General features: G+C 32.8%; 2 protein-coding genes across 2 annotated transcripts; one reads left to right on the top strand and one right to left on the bottom strand.

Moving 5' to 3' along the window:
• Window positions 1–3,100: 3,100 nt before the first annotated feature.
• LOC137733375 (oleosin 1-like) lies at window positions 3,101–3,666 on the bottom strand. Its single transcript, XM_068472528.1, has one exon. The coding sequence runs from the start codon at window positions 3,664–3,666 to the stop codon at window positions 3,220–3,222; it is 447 nt and encodes a 148-aa protein (XP_068328629.1). The 3' UTR covers window positions 3,101–3,219.
• A 12,384-nt stretch (window positions 3,667–16,050) lies between these two features.
• LOC137735031 (ethylene-responsive transcription factor 2-like) lies at window positions 16,051–17,423 on the top strand. Its single transcript, XM_068474390.1, has one exon. It carries the CDS (start codon window positions 16,169–16,171, stop codon window positions 17,198–17,200), a length of 1,032 nt encoding a protein of 343 aa, XP_068330491.1. The 5' UTR covers window positions 16,051–16,168; the 3' UTR covers window positions 17,201–17,423.
• Window positions 17,424–24,723: the final 7,300 nt, after the last annotated feature.

The raw sequence follows: 24,723 nt of genomic DNA on the forward strand, positions 1-24,723 counted from the left end.
TACATTTCAGTCAAGCTGGGTAGTAAGAACTTTTTTTGTGATGAATCAACTTTACGTGGTATTTTCTATGCAATGCTAATTGGAGAAGGAAGCTGAGAGGTTGAAGATGTTGTGTCCAAATCTTCTATTTTTCTATGAAGCTAAACATTCCAGTTTTGCAAGTTAATTCCATGGAAGTTGCATTTTCCTTCTGAACTATGTATGTGTAATGAAGATTCAGAGTCTTTTAGATTTTTCCTAGTAACGTGTGATATATGCTTTAGAAAGATAAGACTTAGAGCTACAAATTTGGTACTTTTTTAGAATTTTACAGATGTTGAATTAACCCCAAATCTGGTGTGCAAGACAGATGATGATTTCGCAAATCAAGAATAATTCTTTTCCTAATTTGTGTAATTAATTGTTTAGGAATTTGTTTGTTATCGAAGAATTTCTACCATACTTTTTGGGCGTTTTCAATATAAATAGAGCGTTCTAAGCTCTCTCCCTATACCATATTGTTATGTCACCATCACCATCTACACAATTCACGAAGAGTTTAAGGATATGCCTTGTCATGGATTCCGGATTCTATCTTTCTTTTATTTTTGTTTTTACGTATAATTAATTTATTTCCTAAGGTCTGAAGCCAAGTCATGAATAGACAAAGTATTTGTTAATTGTTATATGATTATATGTCATGCTATATTCATCATCTATGTGCTTATTTGATTTTAAGTTTGGATTTCCGATGACTTTTTCATCTAGATACTTGAACAAACCTACAAGGACGACCAATACCAGGTTAGTTTTGGCTGACATGATTCCTTTCTGTTTAATGATTGTATGCCAGACCGTGGATATAATTCTTGTACAGATACACGAATTGACCACTACTAATTCATACCTTTGAAAGAAGGGCCAAATAGTAGTTTGACTCTAAAAAAAAAAAGTAAAAAGAATTATTTCGGTGGACTCATAACCTAGGACTTCATTGTTTCTCAAATTATTCTTGGCATGTGTTATTTTATTCACTTGTCTTTATGATTTTATTGTTAATTTTAATCTAATCAATCCTTCAATTCAATCTGTCATTTCTTGTTAAAGCAATTCATATGGAACCGACCTCGTACTTGCATATCTTACACAATTAATTCGTGTGTTAAGTTTAATTTAATTTAGTTTGAACTGATATATTTTTTTTAGTTAGTTTAATACATGTGTTGGTTCAATGATTTTCTGCATATCACCAATTCAAAAGTTAATGAATAATACTTTGCACGTCACCCACGAGTGATGCACATATTTCGAACAAAATGTACATATTTAACCATTTGCAATTAACATATCAATGTACATATTTCACTATTTGCAAATGACGTATCTTCATATTATTAGATCTATAATTAGAATAGTTCAATAACTTTAATTTCATGATATTCTTTTGAAAATCAGCCCTAAACAAAAATTTAAATCAGTGTTTGTTTATGCATCCAAATGTATAAAAAAAAATTGGTTGTATGATTGTCAAAGAAGAAATTGACTGTGTGAGTGTCAAATAACATATTCAAAACAAATCATGAATTTATTTGATATAGATACTCAATAGCCTCCCATTTGAATTACTTTTTGTATGATGATCCCCTAAAGAAGATTAAGAAATAATAATTAAAAATTTTCTGATTATAAGATTTGTAAAGCAAAAATACAATATTCACAAGTTGTAAAATATGAGTCAAAGTTCAAAGGACCTAACTTAAAAACCCCAAAAAAATTTGGGGAGGAGGGATCTTAAGTTGGATAAATAAATAAAAATGGACAAAATTAAAAGATACATCTCTCTCTAGATATCTTTAGATAGAGAGAGAGAGATCCGCTGCGCGAGCAACCTTTCGATTTCTCCCTTGTAGCCGTTACCCGAATTCGCGCAAGTGTGTCCGCACCCCCCAAACTGACTTGACGGTGTTTTCCCGGGTAATGCTAAGAGACTAAATTCAAAATTTTCAAATTAAATAATGTATTACTGATAAAAATGAGCACATTTATCACCACTTCTGGATAATTCAATCATCAATTTATATGTCATTCAGTTACAAAAAATTTTATCTATAAATTTCAGTCTCCCTAGCATTATTAGTTTTCAAAAAACTTAAAGAACCCAAGTGAAAATCCCCTAATAATTTTAGTGGATGAATCTAGGCCATCTCCATTGGGCTAAAATCTAGCCTGCTCCAAAACTTAACTCTAATAGAAGGCTGAAAAAATAAAAATAAAAAATAAAGGCCAAGTTACAGCCCTTTGACCATCGGGCTCGCCATTCTTAGCCAACCAGGTAGCCCGTTTGAAAGGGCCATATTTATTTTAGGCCGAAATTAAAAAAAAAAAATTTAAAACATCTAAATTTTTTTCCTATAAATATTTAAACCATTTCTCACGTTCTTTTCATTTTTTGGTGCTAGCCTCACGTCCTTTTAATAAAGGATACTACCTTACCTCTTTCAATAGTCTAAATATAAATTTTTCAATATTTTTTCAAATAACCACATCATCAGAAATCCAGGGACTTAATCATTTAATGACAAATAACACTCAAAATATATTCAAAAACCTTATTCAATACGATAATTTAATTCAACTAACCTATAAAATTAAATAATAAACTTAAAATAATAATAAATAACAAACTTAAAATAATAAATTATTAAAGAAGCTAAAAAATAACTCATTTAATTAGTGATGGTATATAAATATGACCGGACATTTTTTTTTATAAATAATTTCTATGGGAATCTATTTCGTAACGCTCCCTCGCTCAGAGGTTGCCATGCACGGTGACACGTACTCCATGGAGCCACGTAATTAGTACGCGTATTATCATCGTCGTCACCCAATCGAATCAAATATAATCAATAATCCCGCAAAATTCACAAGAAAAATATAGTAAAAATACACTTATCAAACAAGGCCTCAGCTCCAAAATATTCAACCCATTACAAGAGAAAAGACCCAGATAGAAAAACATACACTTAATTAACAAAATAAACACAGACAGAAACCCAACTCTCGTACGACTAAAACACATGAAATTACAGAGACGGAGAGAAACCCATGCATGGCCCTAATCTTTATCAGACTCCAATGTTTATTATTATTGTAGCCGTACGATCTCCTTAAAACTCCATGACCACCGGATCTAACAACATGGACACACACATATATATGTATTTGGTGGTACACAGTTTAAGAAGTCTGCTGTTGACCGTACTGCTCAACCCTGTCCCTCATCTCCCTCGCCTTCCCAGCCAGCTTGTAACGAGCCGAGTCTAGCTGGTCCGCGTCAGGTGGGTGCTTCCCGGTCACGTACCGGTAGATCCACGACAACACCGTCACCGCCGCCACACCAAACCCGCCGGAGGTCAAGAACCCCATTGTTATGAGGGACAGGGTGATCACGGCCGGGACAAGAACCGGACTGAATATGACAAGCAGGGGGGTGGCTATGGTCAAAGCTATGACCGTGCCGGCAAGGACCAGCCCAGAGAGCACCAAAAGGGACCCACCCGCGGTCACAGCGGTGGCCGCCTTGGCGACTTGGTAGGACTTCTGGTGCTGCTGCTGCATGCCTTGTTGGCCAGCTTGGAAACGATGGGATTGCTGGTATTGCTGGTGGCCTTGTGTATCAGCCATTTCTTCCCCGAGGTGGGTGGATTGAGAAAATATTTGGGTTTGAATATCAGAATGTGTTTGGGGAGAGAGTACTGGATTGAAGAAATATAATTAATGGTGTGAAATGTTGTGGGATGGGAGGGGGTTTATATAAGAATGGCGGTGTGAATAGCGGTGGCACGTGTTATGGAAGTAGGGCACGTGTTGAGGAGCTTCTCATGCAGGGCTTGCATGCATTGCGACACGTCGTTTGTCTTTATATGAGTGATCTGTTGAGCTACAGCGAAGAAGGGTGTGGAGACTGGAGAGTTCGAGAAAATCAGATAAGTTCGATCATCGATATTTTATTTCAATTTGGGCTTAGCCCAAATTTATGTTCGGTTTAATTAATCACAGCCCAGGTCAACCCAAATTGTCTATTGAACTGGACTGATGATTACCTATTATTTTGTTTCAGCCCAAGCCGAACCCAATCTATTGGACCGAACTGATCAGTACCTATAGTTTCAGCCCAATTAAATGAGGATGATGATCATCATCAGTCCACTAATCACTAAGCCTAACACTACGTTTTAAATTTAAATGAGGAAAATTTTATTGATATTTTGACAAACTCAGAGTTTGCAAGTTATTTCCTTACTTTGATTTATAAACATAGAAATGCAGAATTTTTGTGTGAAAAAAAAAAAAAAAAAAAAACTTGAAATTTGAGACCTTCAATTTCCAAGTTCAAATTTTATGTGAATAGATGTTATTTCTCAATTTTTATAAGTGAGAGTGTAATGATAAAAAAAAATTTGCACTCAAATTTTATTTTTCTTTTAGGTTAACCAAATAAGAAAATTTAAAAATTATAAAAAATAAAATTCCCTGATTTTGAAATTTCTTAGTAATCTTAAAATTTATCATCCAAACAAAGTGTAATGGTAAGCTCGGTTAGTTTAGTTAATTTCCAGGAGGTTTTAAATTTTGAATTTTTTTCTTTTAGCGACAAATTTTAAAATTTAATTTTGAAGTTTTGAAATTGCATCGACTAAAAGTTTTGAGTTTCTATTTGAACATCACATCCTATCTGAGCTTACACACTTTTCTATTTGCACTCCATTTGTAACTTTGAATTCTCATTAGGCGAGCTCGAATCATGAAAGGATAAACCAAGTCCTGGGAACAATTTTAGCCCTTAAAAAAAATATAATTTATTAAGAAATAGTTGAGTGCTAAATTTTTTATTCTCCAGTCATGAGGGCTAATATATTAACCCCTCTGTATCTTTATTACTTTTTCAAGTTTTAAAAGACCCTGGACTGGATACTAGTCAATTAAAATATCAACTGTTTCTACGGCGCTAATATTCACAATATGTATCCATTTGCTAGTCGCTAATATATTAGGTCCCGTACCCGCCGCCTGATTAGCTTTTACTCTTTTTTTCTTCCACGTTTTAAACTTTTCTAGCCAAAAATATCACATTCATAGCATGTACCCATTTGCTAATACGTTGTAAAAACATTAAATACAATTAATTGTAATAATACGACTAAAAGGACCTCTTTTGTCCGTATAAAGAAAAAACACAAGGCAAAGAAACCAACGCCTTTCAATTTCTATCATTTGATTGCTTTCTGTCATATTTATACGCAATTAAGAATATCTTTAAAAGGGACGTCGTATATAATTTGTCAAAGTTTCATTTTGATTGATGTGGCCAATTGAATATATGTGTTAAATCTTTTTCATTTCCGATGGATATGTCAACTATTTATTTTATTAATATATTGAGCTCCACAGCAACATTATCTACTAAAAATAATTAAAATTGATTTTAGTTTTCATCCTATTGGCTTTCAGTGGGACACATGCATTAAAAGAAAATTAAATTAAAGGCATTTGACTCTATCTTTATTTGCTGTTAAGAAAAAGACAGTTAAAAAGTAAGGAGTCAAATAATTCAGCTGACATGTCATATGTGACATATTCCTTAGAAAATACGTTGATGTCTTTTAGTCCTATTTAGCACGAGATAGTCCAATAATTTCACCTGTATATGCTGTTTCGTTTGGAGTATGACTCTCTCTCATCTTATTCTCCTCCTCTTCTTTACTTTCTATTTTGTCTCCCTCTCTAAAAAAATTAATATAAGATATTAACGTTGCTTAACCGTGATCATTCAAATAGAAAAAAAAAAAAGAAAAAAAAAAGAAGTAATCTACTCCGATTCGTTTATCTTTTTTCGAAGCCGTTTGAGTTGGAGGCATGTGGGTGGAGTCCACCTGCTCCGTACCAAGATCAGCTCTGGCAATGTGGGAAAAGGCTCCTTTTCCTGGGGATTTGAGAATCCTTTGATCATATCTGTTTATCGTAAATCGTGTAATTATAAATTATTTAAAATTTAAAATTTAAAAATCAAATATAAATAGTATCTAACGAAAACTGACCGTACGATGTACGATAAACAGACACGATATGCTGCATCAACTTTTTGTAAGACGACACGTGATGGGCCCCACAAAAAGGAGATGAATTGTCTGCCCTCCCATTTCCATACTATCCCTATGCCCTCTTGTGATGTGTGGTCACGGTTAAGTCACGTCAACATTTTATATTAATTTTTTATAGAAATAATAAAATAAAAAGTAATAGAAATATAAAATGTTAACGTAACTTAACTGTAATCACACAAATAGAAAGATACGGAAAAAGTATGAAAATGGGATGGCAAATAACCCACACCCACCAACACCTAAAACGTGTACTACTGTCGGGGCAGTCTCTTTTTACGGGTACTATTGTCGTCAGAAAGACCATAGATGGCCGAAACATGAAGCACCCCGCCCACCAACACCTAAACCCTAAGCCAAGAGGACCTAAAACGTGCTCTAGTGGGACATGGTCAAAAAAATGCCAAGAGTGGACAGGGTCACCAGAAACAATTTTATAATAATAATAAAGTTTTGAAACTCATGCGTCTCACGCGTCCCGTGTTCGAAAATTGATCTGTGTGCAGAGGCGGGTGCACCTGAGACTAGGTGGTTCTGGGACCACTTGGAGTTCTAAAAACATACATATAAAGGTCTTCTGAGGGTTTTTCGAATGTTTTATACAGGTTCTTTGGTACTTATTAAGTGTTTGATGTAATACGTACTATACATATCTCGACAGGTTAAATAGATAACACTTGATAAGTTCTTTCAATATCACTTATCAAGTGTTCGACGAAATATCTCACTAAATAAACTAATTTTTTTTTTTTTTGCACGCGCACTCTATTTTTATATAAAAAACTTGGACCCTTTACACTAGAATCACTCTAGATTCGAATACTAGATATGTCACTGTCATGGTGAGGTTTGGTTCTTAGTATAGGTTAGAATTTGTGGTGGGTGGTAGAACGATTAGTTTACAATTTAGTCCAGTAAAAACATTTTGATAAATAATTTAGGTTATTTAGTAGTGAAGTTTAAAAAGAAAATTTAAACTGTTTTGCCCATAATAATGTTAAGTTTGTTGTTAATTTGCTGATGTATTACTATGAACTTAATCCATGATACTTATGTTGATGTAGCGAAAAAAGCATAATATACAACTAGTTGCATGGTAAATTGGCTGGAACACTCAGCGCACGACAACAAATCACATACAGATCAGTACAAATAATCAATTTAGCAGTAGACCTAATAGTCAATCAAACATAATAATTAAGTAGTAAACCACCTCCTATCTTCTAATTTATAAAAGGTAGTTATCGATGGTTTTGAGTGGAAACTCTCGGTAGAAAGCTTTTGTCGAGGGCCTTGACTTCTCTGCTTCTTAATGAACACTTTGGAAGAACTTAACCACCACGAAGGATTTCAATTCCATGATGTATCATAACGATAGGAAAGGTGAAGGCTTAAAGCTGTTTTAACTTTTTGATCTAGTCTTTTTCTTCCTTTCTTATTTGCATTTGATTCCTTTCACTAGAAAAAGTTCAGCAAAAGAAACTTCCTTTAGTTTGATGAGTGTTTTGTATTCGTTTTAAGAGAGTTTTTAGTTTGCTTTTAGTATGGATTTGTCACTTAGTGCTGTTATTAGTGTTTTAACGGGATTATTGACAATATTTGATGCTAGAAGGTAGTTAATATGAGACATGATTTAAGTTCCAAGATGTTAAGTGAGGAAATTTGAATTTTAATGGGCAGATGTGAATGTAAATTCAATATCAGAGGGTGTTGCCGTAAATAAGCTTAATCAATTTATATTGGTGGCCAGAATAAGTGTAGTTTGGTGGTTGAATAGGGATTTTTCCATGCGTTGTTTCTTGTGTGATTATCTCCAAATTATTTTAATTTTTCCATCGAACTTTTTACATATGTAAAGTTGGAGTTGGTTCTACGTTAAGGTTTTCCCCGTATTTAGTATCATTTGTTCTTTATACTAATTTCTCTTCTCGGTGATGAAGTATTGTATGTTTTTTCATGTTGCATTGCTTGAATATTGTAATTATTTTTAAAATCAATATTACCTCTCTTCTTCAAAAGTTAGTGTTTTCCTATCTATATCAGTTAGGCTTAGAACCACAATGACTATTGAATATATTTCGTCAAAAAGTCCTTGATCTACGTGGAGTTTGCATGCATTAGTCAGTTACCTCTGTCGAACGGACTAAATGCAACTAAAATTAGCCCACACAGTTTGAACAAAACAATTAAGTCGTGTTAATTTGTAATGATGGCAAATTGGAAATCGGATTCCTTAGTTTGTGTGGATGAGAAATCGAAGTCGTTAAAATAAACCAGCATAATAAATTAATACAGATTATCGAGTTCAATTTAAATGATCCTAATTGTCTAGTCCTTAAATATCAGACAATGAAATCCGAAGTAGAATCACCAACCCCCACTAATTGTCTGACTCGGATGGAAAATTGGAGACCGTGTGACCACTGTAAGCTTATCTAAACCTAACAATGCATGGACATGTGTTGCATGCGGTAGTGGTGTGCATGTCATGCATTCAGCTTGCCAAGAGTGAAGATAGTGTGCAATGTGTCGCACACAAAGTATAAAATTAAAGGAAATTAAAGGAATTTTAACGAAAAGCTCTTGGTACTGTTTATTTTAACAAAAAATTATATTTTTACACTAAAAAGTCAATTCTGGTACTATTCACTTTGCCCTTTATTTTTTCTTTATCGTTAAAACTTAAAATTTTCAAATCTTTTTCATTAATTTTCTTTAAAATTAATAGGATTAATAATTTTGATTCTTATTCGGACGCGACACTTAGCTACCTAAAAATTGACAAATAGTTACGGATATAAATTTATAAACCGTTTACACATAACTTATTAGACATGACACATGCATCATAAAATAACGAATACTTTTGCAGATCTAGGGTTTTGGGCAAGAAAGTTATAAATTAAATCAAAACGAACTTGAGCACTCAATGATTGCAAGTTTACATAAGTAAAAAGAAATGCAAACATAATCTTCACTAATAAAATCAAAAGCATGCAAACATAACCTTCACTAATAAAATCAAAAGTAGTTCAATCTTAAACAACCAAAGAAGAAAAAAAAAACTTCAAAAACTCTGAAAACTTTAAAGTTTCACTTGAATATGTAACATTATTATATAATAAAATTGAAAAAAAAAATTATTTTTAGGGTGTTATTATTTACACTCAAAATATCTCATTGTACTCCAAAATTTTATATTTAGGAAAAAAATTACGCTTATAAAGAGTGCACAATGAGAATTTAAAGTGCTAACAAAAACAATTTTTAAATATAGAACAATATTACATACAATATTAGATGGCAAAAATTTTGAGGGCCCTTGAAATTTGTGTCCTATGCAACTACACATTTCACTCCCCCTCAACGCCCTCTATGTTTCTCTATAGAAAACAAGCCTCTTTGTTTTGGTTAATTCATGTAAAACAAGGATTGTACAAACTAAAGTTACACCTTAAAAAAAAAAAACTATACTTGTATGGATAGTAAAAGAATGATAAAATGCAAAAATAAAAGTAGAAGAATACACAAATTATATACATCCAAAAAGTTCAATATTTAAAAAACAGTAAGCATATAATCATAATGAGGAGGATTTGGATGATAGACAAAATTCTTCATGTTCATGAATCATGATCCTTGTATTGGATTAGATATAGACTAAATTATTTAACCTTGTTGTATCTAGTTTATTTCTTTTCTTTGTATGTATCCCCTCAAAAGTGCTCCAATTCGTTTCACTATTGGATGAACTTGTAGTAAATCCATCATTTGCAAATCAGGTACACCATTTCCATAAGTATATCAACATGCAACCAAAAAAGAAAAAAGCACACAATTAATAAAAAAAATATTAAAAAAAACGCCTAGGACCGCCTAGGTGCCGCCTAGCTTCCAGCCGATTTTTCCAAAAGCCTTGCCCAAAATCAGGATGGGGCTCCACCGCCCAGCGCCTAGGCCGATTGTTAGAACAATGTTTTTACCAAAGCTTATAAGCATGTTCTAATGATATTGTCATCTTAATAATAAGTTTTTCATAAAATTTAAAGCTCTACCACTCTTGTTTGATTAAAATTCCTCATACAATACCAAAAAAAAAAAAAACAACATTTTTTGTTTTATTTCATTGGTTATATTGCTATATTTTGTATAATTTTTTATGACTTAAAAAACATCTGCTAGCCTGAATTTCTGGCTCCGTGACTCGGTTCCTCTTCAATTCAAGTCACAAAATCAACATACTAATTTCATATTTTGTTGTCACTTGAGCAGTCATGTTGCAAGACCTTTTCCTCCACTACGACAATAAATATTGAGATTCAGACAATAGCCATATTTTAGTAAACACATTAAACTCAAAAAGTTAAATAATTTTTATTTTTATTCCTTGTAAATACACATTTCAAAAGTTCAAATTGATTCCATATGAAAAATAAACTTGATTCTGTTTTTTGTTTTTGGTTTTTTTATTATCAATAAGTCATTGATAAAATAATTACTAGCTAGGAATTTCAGCTGCATGGTCATTTTCTTTACCTAACTTCTTCTAACGTATATGCTTCGAAATATATGCACGTCAACTTCATAACCTCCAAGGATTAAAAGTAAACAAATATACATTGACAATAACATTCTCTGCATAAGACGGTGAATACAATTTGATTTTAATGTGTGAACTGGCCACCAGCTCAGTATCAAATCATTTCACATGCTTAAATTTTTCCTTCATTTCTAATTAAGTTGGGAGGTTTGCATTTAATTCATGGGCGATCAACAATATCTAGGTCAGAGGTGTATGAAATCTTCCAACGTAGAAATTTAGGGCATGTAAACTTTAATTAATTGATTTTCCTTTCTTAAGACAACCGCAGCTATATGCTGGACAACTAAAATAATTAAGAAGACTATTAAGGATTTGAAAAATGGATCAAAGAATCAAACAAGAGTGATGAATTTGACGGCTTTCACTTTGATGCGAAAATAATAATAAAATATTGTTAAAAGGACTAAACAATGTTCGAGGAATTTATCATGTTTACCCATAAGTAAATCTTGTTGTTGACGCTCTAGTAAATTAAGGATATATTTTGTTTAAATGGTGATGCTTAAATTGGTGTATGATTATAGACGATTAGGAATTTTTTTGTAAGTTTTCACTTTTTGTCACAAAACACTGAACAGTGCTCCAAAATCAGCGTACTAGCCAAAACGTAGGCTTCCACTATTTGTACACGCACTTTCTTCTTTCTTTTGTCTTCTTCTTTTTTGTTCTCTTTTTTTTTTAATTAAACTTTTTCGTAGATTCATTGGTTCATTTTTTTAAAAAAAATTCACAGAAAAGAGAGTTATTATTACCTTTTTTAAGTAGAATTTGTAGAAGTAAAATATGATTGAAGTGTACAAGTAAAAAATGCCGATTTTGATTAATAAACCTAATTGAAAATTTAGCAAGTCGCAATACCCCCACCTACTTTGCTTACTTGCTCTTCCAACTATACTATATTTAAATGCAAGGTCCAACCTAATGATTCGGTAAAGATTACAAATAGTTTATGCCCGTACTATGTTAATGGTTGTGATTAAGAAATTCGAGATTGAATTAATATAAGAACACTTGTTACATAACTTGCATTTAATAATTAATGCTAAGAGTAAACCTGCTTATACCAAATTAAAAATTAAACATTAGGAAACTAGCTTGTACTCAAATGGGTGTTGATCTTGTAGATACGTAGGGAGAAACGAAAAAGAAATGGACAAATTTGAAAAGCTAGGAAGCCATAGTTGAGTGCTGGGTGCAGAGACGGGGATGGATGATAGCTGCGTGGGTTGCAAAAATCAATTTGGTCCCAATTTGTTTGTGGCTTCAAATTTTTATGTATTTATTAATATTATTATTACATTTGAAATTAGCAACAGAGCCGGTGGGATATCTCTGCAAAAAGAAAAATTTTGGTCCAATTTGTTTGTGGCTTTCACATTTTTTTTTTAAATATTAATTTCATACACAATTAGCAACATGCGGTAAAGCAATTTTGACTTCCATTTGTTTGTGTCTTCGCATTCTTTATTATTGTTATTTCATACACATTTAGTAACAGTTTCTGTCAGAATTATGGTTCTCTCAACAAGTTTTGTCAACGGCAGAGCCAACATGAAGGCATTGGCTGCCACTAACCGTAACAGCCTCAAATATTTCTTTTCTGAATTTTTACATGACCCCTATAATAATTGAGACAAACAAAAAAGAGAGACCATTTATTAATACTTTTTTAATTAAAACAATACCAAAACTACAATCTTTCCAAAACGGGGAGAGCTCTTTTAGTGATCAATATTGTGAAGAATTCACATCGTATGAGAAATCAATGGTTGAATGATAATTAATTGGTTATCTACAATAATAAAATGTAGTTAATTTTATTGATAATGATGTTGTGAAACGATGTTTCTAAAATATGAGAACATATCGTTGGCAATTATAAATGAAAGTAATTAGTTTTCGTAAGCTTGTTGTTTGTGGTCCCATTATTGTAAATTTCTGACTCCATCACCGATTTAACATGAGCTTGTAACTAAGTAGATTATATTTAAATGATTGGTTGTATGGATAAGTTAAAGGAGTGATAGATACAAAATCACCTCATTCTAAGGTTACATTAAGCACGTCCCAAATTCTTGAGTTAAAGTATACTTTTAATGTCTTGAATCACGTTTGTTGCATGGGTTTAATTATGGAAGTTTTAATTAAACATTCATAGCCTGTTCACTTTTAACGTTAAGGACATTTTTAGCCTAAACAGTCACTTTTGGTACTATTCACTTACACCTTTATTTTGTCATTTTAAATAAAAACTAAAGTTTTCAAATCCTTTTCGTTAATTTTCCTTTTAATTATTTATTTATTGCAAGTACATGCATTAAAACATAAAGCTTGAAAGGAAACCACCATTTTACATTTTCTAAAATTAAGCGTGTTTTCATGAAACTCCCTCAAGTATTAAAAATTACATCAACACCCGAGATTTAAAAAAATGGAGCTTTAACAAAAAGCTTCTGATACTGTTCACTTTAATGAAAAACCATATTTTTACTCTAAAAAGTCAATTATGATAATATTCACTTACAATAATTTTTTGTCATTTTTATTAAAACTAAAAATTTTCAAACCATTTTCATTAATTTTCTTTAAAAAAAATACGTCGACATTCGTACATAAATTTCAAATAAAAGTTACATAAGGTTGTCACTATTGAACAGTAAGGTGAAGTCACTGTTGGACAAATTGCAGTCATGGGCTTTCTTTTTGTCCTTTTTCAGGATAGCCCCAAAAAACTAATGTATTTATAATTTATACTAAATCTTTTGTCTGGATCACCCATCAAATATAAAATTAGTCATGCCGTTTTACGTGTGAACTTATTTTATTTTTTAGGTTTTAACATAAATAATATAAAATCAGATACCTCCGCCTAAGATTCAAATAAAAACAATTAAAAGTAGTTAATTATTTGATTAATTAGGTGAAAGGCGACAAAGTTAAATAAGCAGCCAAGGTTGTCAGCATATGTACGTTGTATTCTAGCTGGGGAAGTGTACAGAGATATTAATCTCAACAACACAAAAATAAAAATAGGTATTATTGCATAATTTAATGTCATTCTTTGGGCGAAACTACGTTAGCTAAGGTCCGTTTTCTTAGAACAACTCCACCTGTTTTAGAGGGTAAAGGCAAGGGTAATAAAATTGTCTTAACTATTTGCTCTGAACAGTAATTGTCTTTGTGCAATCTCATTCCTTTCAGAAGAGGAAATTAAAAGGCAAAAGCAAGTGTGATTACTATTCACAAATATATATATATATATTTTTTATGTTTTGTGCCCTGTAAGTGTGTATTTAATACGCTTGTTCTAATTTGAAAATAAAACTCTCTATTTAATTATGATTGTTTAATTTTAAATACAACACAAAGCATAATAACGAGCGTAATTAATTAAAAATAAAACGCAAATAAAGAAGGTGGTTGAACTTTGTAAAATTTTTAAGTGTGTTGTTAAAAAACATTTGTATTTTTTTTTTAATTTTTATACCTTCAAATTAATTCAGGCTGTTGATTTACTAAATTTGGGTTGAATCATATGCACCAGATTATGTCATATGGGACAACCTTCAATTTTCAATTTCTTTTCTAACATTAGAAATCCAACAGTCCAGATAAAAGATCCGTTGGAAACCTAACAATATGCGAGGGCAAGGCAATAGTCTACATGGACGCATGGTTATGCGTGCGGGTTGACCTCACTGGCACAAGCCAAGGCAAATCTTGCAAGGGCAACTGAAAGGGCACAAGCTCTTGGCCCAATTGCCCTCCATTATTTGCACCGGTGGACTGCTTTTTTTTAGGCCAAAGACAATCCAACCCAATTGCTCTATCAATTGAACCATGGGTGGATATGTCTTAGGATATCTCCAATTCAACGATAAGTTATAACATTTTCGATTCATATGTAGTTAAACTCATATGCTTTAAAGAGTGATTAACCCCATTTTAGAGTTATAACCTTCTTATTCTCGATTTTTTGGTCTTACTTTTAACTTTAGAGATATCTAAAATCAAATGTAACTTTGCATTTGTGAGAAAATCTATAAATTTAGAGTCAAAATATACCTTTTGACTAAAACAAATTGGTTGCATTAGAAATAGCCTCACGGTTACAGATGGATATTATTTTCTTTCTATTTTCCTCATCATAGTTACACTCAAGATTTTGTCTCCTTCCACCCATAATTCTTTATTATGCAATTTGCAATTTGACTAGTTGTCTTTCATGTCGTAAGTTGCAAGTCATCATTTTTATTCGTTATTTTTCAAAACAGATTTTGCATGTTCATGACATCATATTAATAATAGGATAGTGCTATTTACAGATCCGTTACTACTTTTCATGCATTATTTGATAATTTTTGCCTTATAATTCTCTTCAATTTATTCGATTCGACGATCAAAGATTAAAAATATTGTGTGAAAAGTAAACATAAGTGTGTGGATAGCTTCACCTCTATCCATATCATATATGATATGAATCATATTTACTACACAAAGTTAAGTATTCAACTATCACGTTTGGAAGTTATTAACAAAAATAAAAGGGAAACAAAAATAAAAGAGATTTTCTGTTAACACGGTGATCCCACAAGTGCATACAGGATATCATCAGTTGTTAATTCGTGCGTAGTTTTTTTTCTTAAGACAATCTGTGTCTAATTACATTAAAACAAGGGTGGTGTGATTCACACACCGTTTTCACCTTTTTTATATTTCTCTGTATCCAATCGTTGAATCTATTGAATTGAAAAATATGAATAACAAATTGTAGTTTCACAACGCATGAAGATCAAATACATCACCTGGCGAACTGCCGACGGAAGCCACCGTGACATCAGTGTGTATATAGACGTGCGGTCCCATTAACCCCACCCAATGTGGTTGCTTGTGACTTTGCAATTTCCATTCATATTACAGCAAAGAAAGAAAGAAAGAAAAAGAAAGGCAGAAAGTTCACAGAAACCTTCGAAGGGTATTTTTCTAAAAGACAATCATTAAGAAAATAGAAAAAGATATTTTCAATTTTTTTGGTCAGAAAAAAAAAAATTTATTTGGGTCATTTTGGTTGACAAATTTTTACTTTAATCACTGTATCACGTAATGTAATTTTGACTGTGTTATGAGAATGCGCGACATCCTTGTATCTTTTATTTTTAGGGTTTGTTTATAAAAAATGAATACACATATAATTTGATTAAAATTATGCACACGTAATTGTGTTCTGAGTGTACCAAAAAGACAGCTACAACAGTATCCAGCCCCGACTTCTATACATATACCCCTTCATACCTCCTCGTCTTCCGAAGTTTGTGAATCAACTTCTCAATTCCACACTCTCTCTCTCTCTCTCTCTCTCTCTCTCTCTCTTCTTTTTTGTTAGCCTAGTCATCCAAATTAAGGACAAAGCTAACAAGCAAAGATGGAAGAACAACCTCAGCACTACACAAGCTGCTGCTCATTGACGGTGAACAATATTAGCAGTCCATGTATGATGCCGTGCTTAACGCAACAATGGAGAGATTTACCTTTCCAAGTCGACAATTCCGAGGACATGATCGTCTACAACTCCGTTCATGACGCTCTTAGCCTCGGATGGTCTCCCGACCACACTTTACCCTTCCAAGTCGACGATTGGGATGACATGATCGACTACAACTCCCTTCACGACGCTCTTAGCCTCGGATGGTCTCCCGACCACTCCTTGGAATGTGTCAAACCCGAACAGACGTATGATCTTGATCATCTTTTTGATCAAAGTCATGATCAGCTGCCACCTGATGTTTCCACTCAATCTCAACACCACGATTTTAATGTTTCCATTAATGGAAACGAACCCTCACCAACCCTAGTCCTCCCACCTGATACTGATATTCCTCCGTTGGGTCATGACGACCGTGATCAAAATCAAGTACAAGTAGGAGATGCAGTAGCTGAACAAGATGGAGTGAATGTGAATGTCCCGAAATTACAAAAGTCGGGGGTGGCGAGAGGGAAGCATTATCGAGGCGTGAGGCAGAGGCCGTGGGGAAAATTCGCGGCGGAGATACGTGACCCGGCGAAGAATGGGGCCAGAGTGTGGCTTGGTACCTACGAGACTTCGGAGGAAGCTGCTTTGGCTTACGACCGTGCCGCCTTTCGCATTCGTGGCTCCAAGGCTTTGCTCAATTTCCCTCACCGGATTGGGTTGAATGAGCCTCCGCCTGTTCGAGTCACCGGCAAACGAAAAGAGCCAGAGCAAGAGGCCGCCGCCAGCAGTAGTACTTTTTCTTCTTCTTCTTCTTCTTCTTCTTCTTCTTCAGCAACGCCAACGGCGGCCACCAAGAGGACCAAATTAGATAAGTCAGTCTCCTCGTCGGCTGATCATGATCATCAGGCAAATATGCGTCATAAAAGGCAAAAGAACAATACCTTGTATCTGCTGCCACTTGGCGAGCAACTATTGGTTAGCTGATTACCATCTGTGACCTTAAAATAATGTACTATGGGTGGTTAATGTGAACCTGCAATTGTTATTACAAAAAAATCGGTAATTGCAACTGCAAACCACCAACAAAGGGTTTTGAGATGAGAGTAGGATACGCACATGTCGAAGAAATTCGTTGTCTAGAGAGAGTGAAGTGATCTTAAAGAGTTTTCTATTTTCATATTTTAAACTTTGCTTATACTTATTTATATTTTACGAGTTTGTTTATTTAGTTAATTTGTTTAGTGCGTATTTGTGGGTTTGGTCATTGAAAATGTAATGCAATGACTAATGTAGAACAAATGACTGAAACAGTTAAAGAACAATTGAGCAAACGTAAAATTAGTAACAACGCACAAACATTGTGAGTAGGCATGTAAAACATAAAAATAAAAGTTGACGAGAAGTCTGTAATATTTTTGTGTTCATTTCTAAATCCAATCATTACTCTCACCAAGAAATGATGGCAATAACGAAAATGACGAGCCCACAATTTGAAAAATGGCTGTATGATTGAATACGTTAGTTACCCAACAAACAAATTGGCAAAATTTAACGTACTCATAGATTCCCAACAACTAATTAATAAAATCATAGAAACAGGGCTTCTTCTTTTTTTTTTTTTTTTTTTTTTTTTTAATTTTTTTTTATAAAGAGATCAAGTCGTGATTTTGTCAGGGCAATGTTTGTTGATCACAAGACCCTCAATCTATTGTGGGGACAGGCATTCGGGATTTGTTGTCCTCATTTTTGTCTACCAAAGATCCAAATCGGCCGTCTAGGTTGGTAGAATATATTTCTACACACACATTTACCTTATTATTATTTTTTAATTATTTTGTAATTAAAATATTCTTTTAGTGGCTTCTACTATTTGATTAAAGTCATGATAGAGGACCAAATTCTTTAAAAAACAAAGCAAAATATCGTTCGAACTTCTGAATTATTAACTCAGTTGAAATTAACTATATGAATTATGTTTTTGGTAAATTAACCGTTTGAGCAATTTAAAAATTTTCAATTAACCATTTACCGTCATATCCGATGACATTTCATCCACTTTGACGTCAAATATTGACACGTGATTCACTCTTGAGAGTAATGTCGTGTCAATTAGGGCTGGTTCGGTATGGGATACCGAACCGAAACTACTATCTTGAATCCCAAACAGAAAATTTTCGGGACGGGACTGTCAAGACCGATCTCAAAACAAATTTTCGGAAATCCCAAATTTCAAGAATCCCAAAATATTTTCAAAATTTTGGGACAAATCGAGATTAAATTTTGATGTAATCTGAATAAAAAGAAAAAGAGTTCTCAATTTATGTTCACCTAGAAGTTAAACTCGAATCCTTTAACTAAAAGGTAGCTTTATAAGTCACACACACAAACCCCCTGTATAATAATATATCTAAACATATAAAGAGAGAGAGAAAGGGAGAGAGAGCAAACCCTAAAACCACTCAAATATACATTACTTCACAGCTAAGGCTTTCGGAGACCAATGAACAACTTGCAAGGATGAAACCTTCTAGGAGAGGTCTTGCAAATACAAATACTACAATCTTAGAAACGGGGAAAAAATTAACAAATTTAGCTTACAAAGCCCCAAAAATTGAAGGCAAAAACCATCAAAACATGTTTTTTTTTTTCCCCCCCCATTTACTGAAATTAAAAATTAGATGATGCAAAGCCAAAAGAAGCGACACAAATTATTATGAAAAATATACAAAAATTTCATGAAAAATAAACAAACTAGAGCAGAAAGCACATCAAAATGTGGAGCTGCAAAACCCTTGGATTAAAAAATGAAAATTTAGATGTTATCTAGAAGAGATTTATTTACAACCCACCAACTGAACAAAACCCACATAAATGTTTCAAAGAATTAGACTTTCAAAGACCTTTATGGAGCAACAAAGTAAAAACCCAGAAAACTTTGCCTTGCAAATCCAACAACCAGAGAAATGAAACCAGGTGGGCCTGCAAATTACAACGGGTAATGGAGTGGTGCAGTCGGTGCTATAAATCTCAGGATTGAAGAAAACCTATTAAAGCATTCAAGATAAATTAGCAGAGAAAAGGATTCAACACATGTATATGTGTATGTGTAAGTATATGTATATGTATGTGTATGTATATGTATATGTTATTAAACAATGATCTTTTCTTAATTTCCAGTGATGTGCTCCATATAAGATTCAATCAACTAATGATCCCTGAAGACACAATTTCTTAACTAACATAATTTTCAACGGTTAGCATTCTCCTTGTTATATTAATGTTGAGTTTTCAGTGGTTCATACTTCATAGTCTCTTAACTAACATAATTTTATATATATTTTTTTTATTCGGGACACATTTGAGTTTCAACTGCCCATCAGAGCAGCAGGGTGTATGAAACCTTATCTAATAGTTGGTGAATCTAATTTCAAACTACACATCGTTTATCTCACCCAAAAGAAATAAAAGAAGCTAATTATTAACCTATGCAGATCATCTTGAAACTTTCGGGTCAACCAAATTCCAGTAATAGCCTCATTCCTAAATCGGAAAAAAATTTAATAAACCCTAACCTAATGGTAAAAATAAATATAGAAATTAAACTAGGGCTGGAATCATGAACATTCAATCCAAAACATGAACAAATTTCACAAACTCTAATCTAGAATTTAAACCCTAAAGTAATCCCAAAATTTACATGATTTGGGGGAGAATCGGTGCACACTGAGGGATGAGAATGAAGGCTCCGCAGTGATGGATGAGCAGTCAAGAGAGAGAGAGAGAGATCAGAGAGGTGATAGGTCAGTCGAGAGAGAGGTGAGTCACATGTGTGATGTGGGTCTGGCCGAATTTGAAGACCTCAAATAAGGAGGAGGAGAGAGATCGAGAGAAATAGAAAAGGAGAGTGAGGTGAGGTCGAGAGAGAGTGACTGAGTTTGAGGGTTTTAATTGGATTCAACGGTTGAGATTAAATCTCAACCAAATCGAACGGCTGTTACAATTCCAAATATATATTTAAAATTAAATAATATATATGTATATATTTTTCGGTTCTGTTCGGTATTGGGTACCGAAATTTTTGAGAATTTTTCGGTTCGGTTTGGAATTTTCGGCATTTTTTTCCACCCCTAGTGTCAATATTTAACGGCAAAGTGGATAAAATTTTATTGAATCTAATGAGGAGTTAATTGGTTGATTTTAAATACTTTAGGGGGTTGATTTACCAAAAAAATAGTTTAAGAGGTCAATTTTAATTGGAATAATAATTCAAGAAGTCAAACTGCAGTTTATCCTAACAAAAAAATATAAGATATTTTAGTTAATGTCCCGATAAAAAGATAATTATCTTAAGATCACACGTGGGTGTACATTTAGTAGTCTAAGAAACAAGAAAAAACTTTCGATTTACGCACAGTTTGCTTCTGAATCGAACCTCATGCTTCAGATGGGAATACCTTTTCGAACAGGGATTTTTTTTTGAAACACGGCTCATTTAAAGTAATCATGTCTATGTACTTTAGTGTGAGTTCATTCCCATTAATTTTTCCCCTAATAATCAATTATTTAACATACTAAAATGATCGTTTGTCAAAAAAAAATTAGAAGTAACTAAAATAGTTAAGATTTTTTACTTTATATGTTTGAATTTCCTTTTCTCATAGAAGAAAGAAAGAAAGAACTTAAATTACCTTTTAACTCTTTGATTTTGAACTCAAAATTAACTTGAGGTTTAAACAAGGTTCTAAAAAACATCAGACGCTAGTCGAGCGGTAGGTAAGGGCCTAGGCCTAGGCGGGTGCCTATGCGGACTAGACAAATTTAAGTAAATTTATTATATATTGTATAAATAAGTGTCGTTTTATATTGGAAAGAATATATAATTATATAGGGATACATAAATTGCAAACTAAAATGACATATAGATTATAAAGTATTAGAACATATTGAAAGCATGAGAAGCAAACATATAATGAGTGTTTATCCAAGTATTCAACAAGTCTCTTACATTTAATGAAAAAACAAAATATAAAATAAGAGTTATCGATTTTCTGTCTAAGTGAGAGTCTCAGCCTAAGCGGGCTAGGCGGATGCCTAAGCTAGTCTAGGTGTACTTTCTTAATTTTCAAACGCTTAGAGACTAATCGTGACGGTGACTAGCTACTTAGCACCTAGGCGGGATTTTTAAAATAATGAATTTAAACGGTGGATGTGTCTACAATGTATAAATCATCGAGGGTAGCGATTTTGACATTCTCATTCTTCTCTACGTACATTTCTTGTTTTTGTCTTGAATTTTTATTTATTTATGTAAATAAAAAGTTAAACAAATTAGAGGATGAGGGTTTTAGGATTTAGGAAGGAGTGCATCAAGAAAAGACCACAAGTTCCTTTCACCAACTCACCCTTTAGAAAAACCCAAAAGTTTGACCAACAGTTCTAAATGGAAAGGAATCTCATCACAGAAAGCGCAGTGCACACATACAGGTAGGTACGCGAAGTAACTGATCAGATTAACCTTCATTATGCAAAGTTTAACTAGGTTTTTTATGTATGTTTTCTCTTGAGCGTACGAAAAAATCCTGTCCGGATGAATGTACATTTACATATATTCTCGTATACAAAGACAGGGCCATCTCCAAGATACATTAGCCCTACCCATCAATAGTTTCCCGATCATCAAAAACGTCCTAAAAGACTAAAGTCAATATATAACTATCTATGTATTCGTTGTTTTTTAACTTGACGCCTATCAGTTTGCTGGGTTTTCTTAACTTTCAATATTCACCAACCCACAATGTTGTGGATTCTTTGCCAACGTATGTTTAAAAGATGACTGTCTAATTTTTTTTAGGTTTTTAGCCTAAATGGTTTATGAGATTGTTATAATTTTTCACTTTTGTCACTGAGAGTTACAATCGATAGAAGTGGTATATGAGATTGTCCACTGTTAATTATTTTGGTCCTTCAATGAAATTTTTCCGTTAAATTGAAGAAACCATAAGTTCAAGGGGAGGGGTTGATTTAACAAAAATACTCTCAATTTAACGGAGATTTCTCACAGAATGACTAAAATAATTGATGGTGGACAGTCTCAGGAACCACTACTATCGATTTTAAGTCTCATAAACCAAAGTGAGGAATTATATCAAACTTATAAACCGTTATGGATAAAAAGCCAATATTTTTATAATACTGACCTAATATGTAAAGATGACCTAGTAGTATGTACCACACTACCGTAGCTAGGTTATGTACGCTCAAACCACAAGTTCGGAATACCACTTGTTAATTATAATAATTTTTGTTTGCTCGACAATTTAAATAGTTAATTAAACAGTTTTCAAATCGAATAAAATTTTCTAAAAATGATAATAAATAAATGAACAATACTAATTATAATGTTTATATGATAAAATGTTATCACGTTAGAAAGAAATCTAAAATTATTTACGCATTTCATAGAAGTGTAGATGATTAGGCTATTTCTGAAAGAGACGAGGAATGTTGAAAATGTGCAACAAAAATGGAAAATAATAAGGTAAAGAGAAGACCACTTTTCGGTCTTTATGCTTTAGGTCAAATGTGCATCGAATATAGCATACACTTTGGAGGTTAAGACCGGTATAGCCTCTGTACATATTTGAGTTGACTGTTGAATTTTCTAAAACTGAATTCCCTGCTCACCCTTGATTTTTCCTGCTATCAGTTTTAGCTGATTTAATGACCCAAAAAGTTTTAACTGATATTAATTATTCTAACGGGGGATGAGCTTTGGTATAACGAAATAATTGTTTTTTTGTATCAGAAGATTAGGAATTCGAATCATGAAAACAATTTTTTTGTTAAAAACAAAAAAAAAAAAGCTGCGTATAATAAATGTTTCCTAAGACTCGCACAAAGTGGAATTTTTTTTTTTTGTTAATTGAAAGTCGCTTTTTTTTATTAATTATACTAACTATTTTAATCTCCACTACATTCCCTCTGAACGGCCAAGTCAAAAATTTACACGAGCAGAGCATATATATATAGTAAATTAAAACCATTGTACGAAAAATCAAAGATTTATGCACGCTGGGTAGAGTAATATTTTAAATTCTGTGGAAAAGTACAAATATTTCAGCTACAATAAGACATATAAACTTTCAACACCGAGATCAACGATTGCGATCATAAATAAAAACCCAGGTTTATTTTATACTTGGTCAATGTTCAACCCTGTCGCTCGTTACGAATGAAGAAAATAAGAGTTACAATAACTTGATCTCGGTCAAAAATTTGACGCGAATGTTTACTGTAGAAGTAAAGCAGCCCAATGCTTGAGTCAACAGTTTAATAACAAAGCAAGGTGAACCCCACGATTAAAATATCCAACCAATAATGTAACGGCTTTGTTCACATAGTCCAGCAATTCCTTTAGAGATTGTGTCAGAAATACAGTTTGATGCATTAAATGCAATAACGCTATAATTGAAAACTTGAAAGATTTTTTTTTAATTAAATGAGTTATTACATTTAATGTATTAAGACGTATTTCTAGCACACTAAAAAATTTTTATGATGCATGCATGTAGCTAGCTAGCCCATTTCTATCTCAAAAAGTCTACATGTATCAGACAGAAAGACATTCACAAATTATCTTGTAGTTCGATCAGTCCCATCAGTGAACGTATGATTGTTTGAGAAATTTACCCTCAAGTCCCTATTTTTCTTCGTACTTTTGTAGTTACGTCGTTATTATTTGACCAACAAAGGGGATGTTGGGGGAGAGTGAAATATGCAATCAAATAGGATCTTAACTTTGAAGAGTCCTTAAAATTTTGACGTATGATTGCTTGAGAAATTTACCCTCGAGTCCCTATTTTCCTTCGTACTTTTGTAGTTACGTCGTTATTATTTGACCAACGAAGGGGATGTTGGGGGAGAGTGAAATATGCAATCAAATAGGATCTTAACTTCGAAGAGTCCTAAAATTTTGGCCATCCAATATTTATATGTAATAATGTTCTATATTTTAAAAATTATTTTTGTCAGCATTTTAAAATCTTATTATGTACTTTTTATAAACGTAATTCTCTCTTTCTTTCTAAATATAATTTTTTTTTTTTGTCAAACGATAGATTAGATGTTAGATTAGCCACCGACGGGATTTGAACTCACTCTGTCATGCAAAAGTTTAACAACTTTCTACCATTATGGTAATGGGCCACTTGCCTAAATATAAATATTTAGAGTACAATGAAATATTTTTAAGTGCCAATTATAACACCCCAAAAATGATTTTTTTTTCAATTTTATTATATTATAATGTTATATTCAAGTGAAACTTTATAGTTAAGCTTTTTAAGTTTTTTTATTTATATATTTAAGATTGAACTACGTTTGGTTATTTAGTGAAAGTTATGTTTGTAATTCTTTTTATTTATATAAACTTGCAATTATTGAGTGTTAAAATTTGTTTTGATTTAAGTGATTGCTTTCTAGCATCAGTACATTGTCCTACTTTTTTC

Source organism: Pyrus communis, chromosome 5 (assembly GCF_963583255.1).
Source record: "Pyrus communis chromosome 5, drPyrComm1.1, whole genome shotgun sequence".
Taxonomy (NCBI): domain Eukaryota; kingdom Viridiplantae; phylum Streptophyta; class Magnoliopsida; order Rosales; family Rosaceae; genus Pyrus; species Pyrus communis.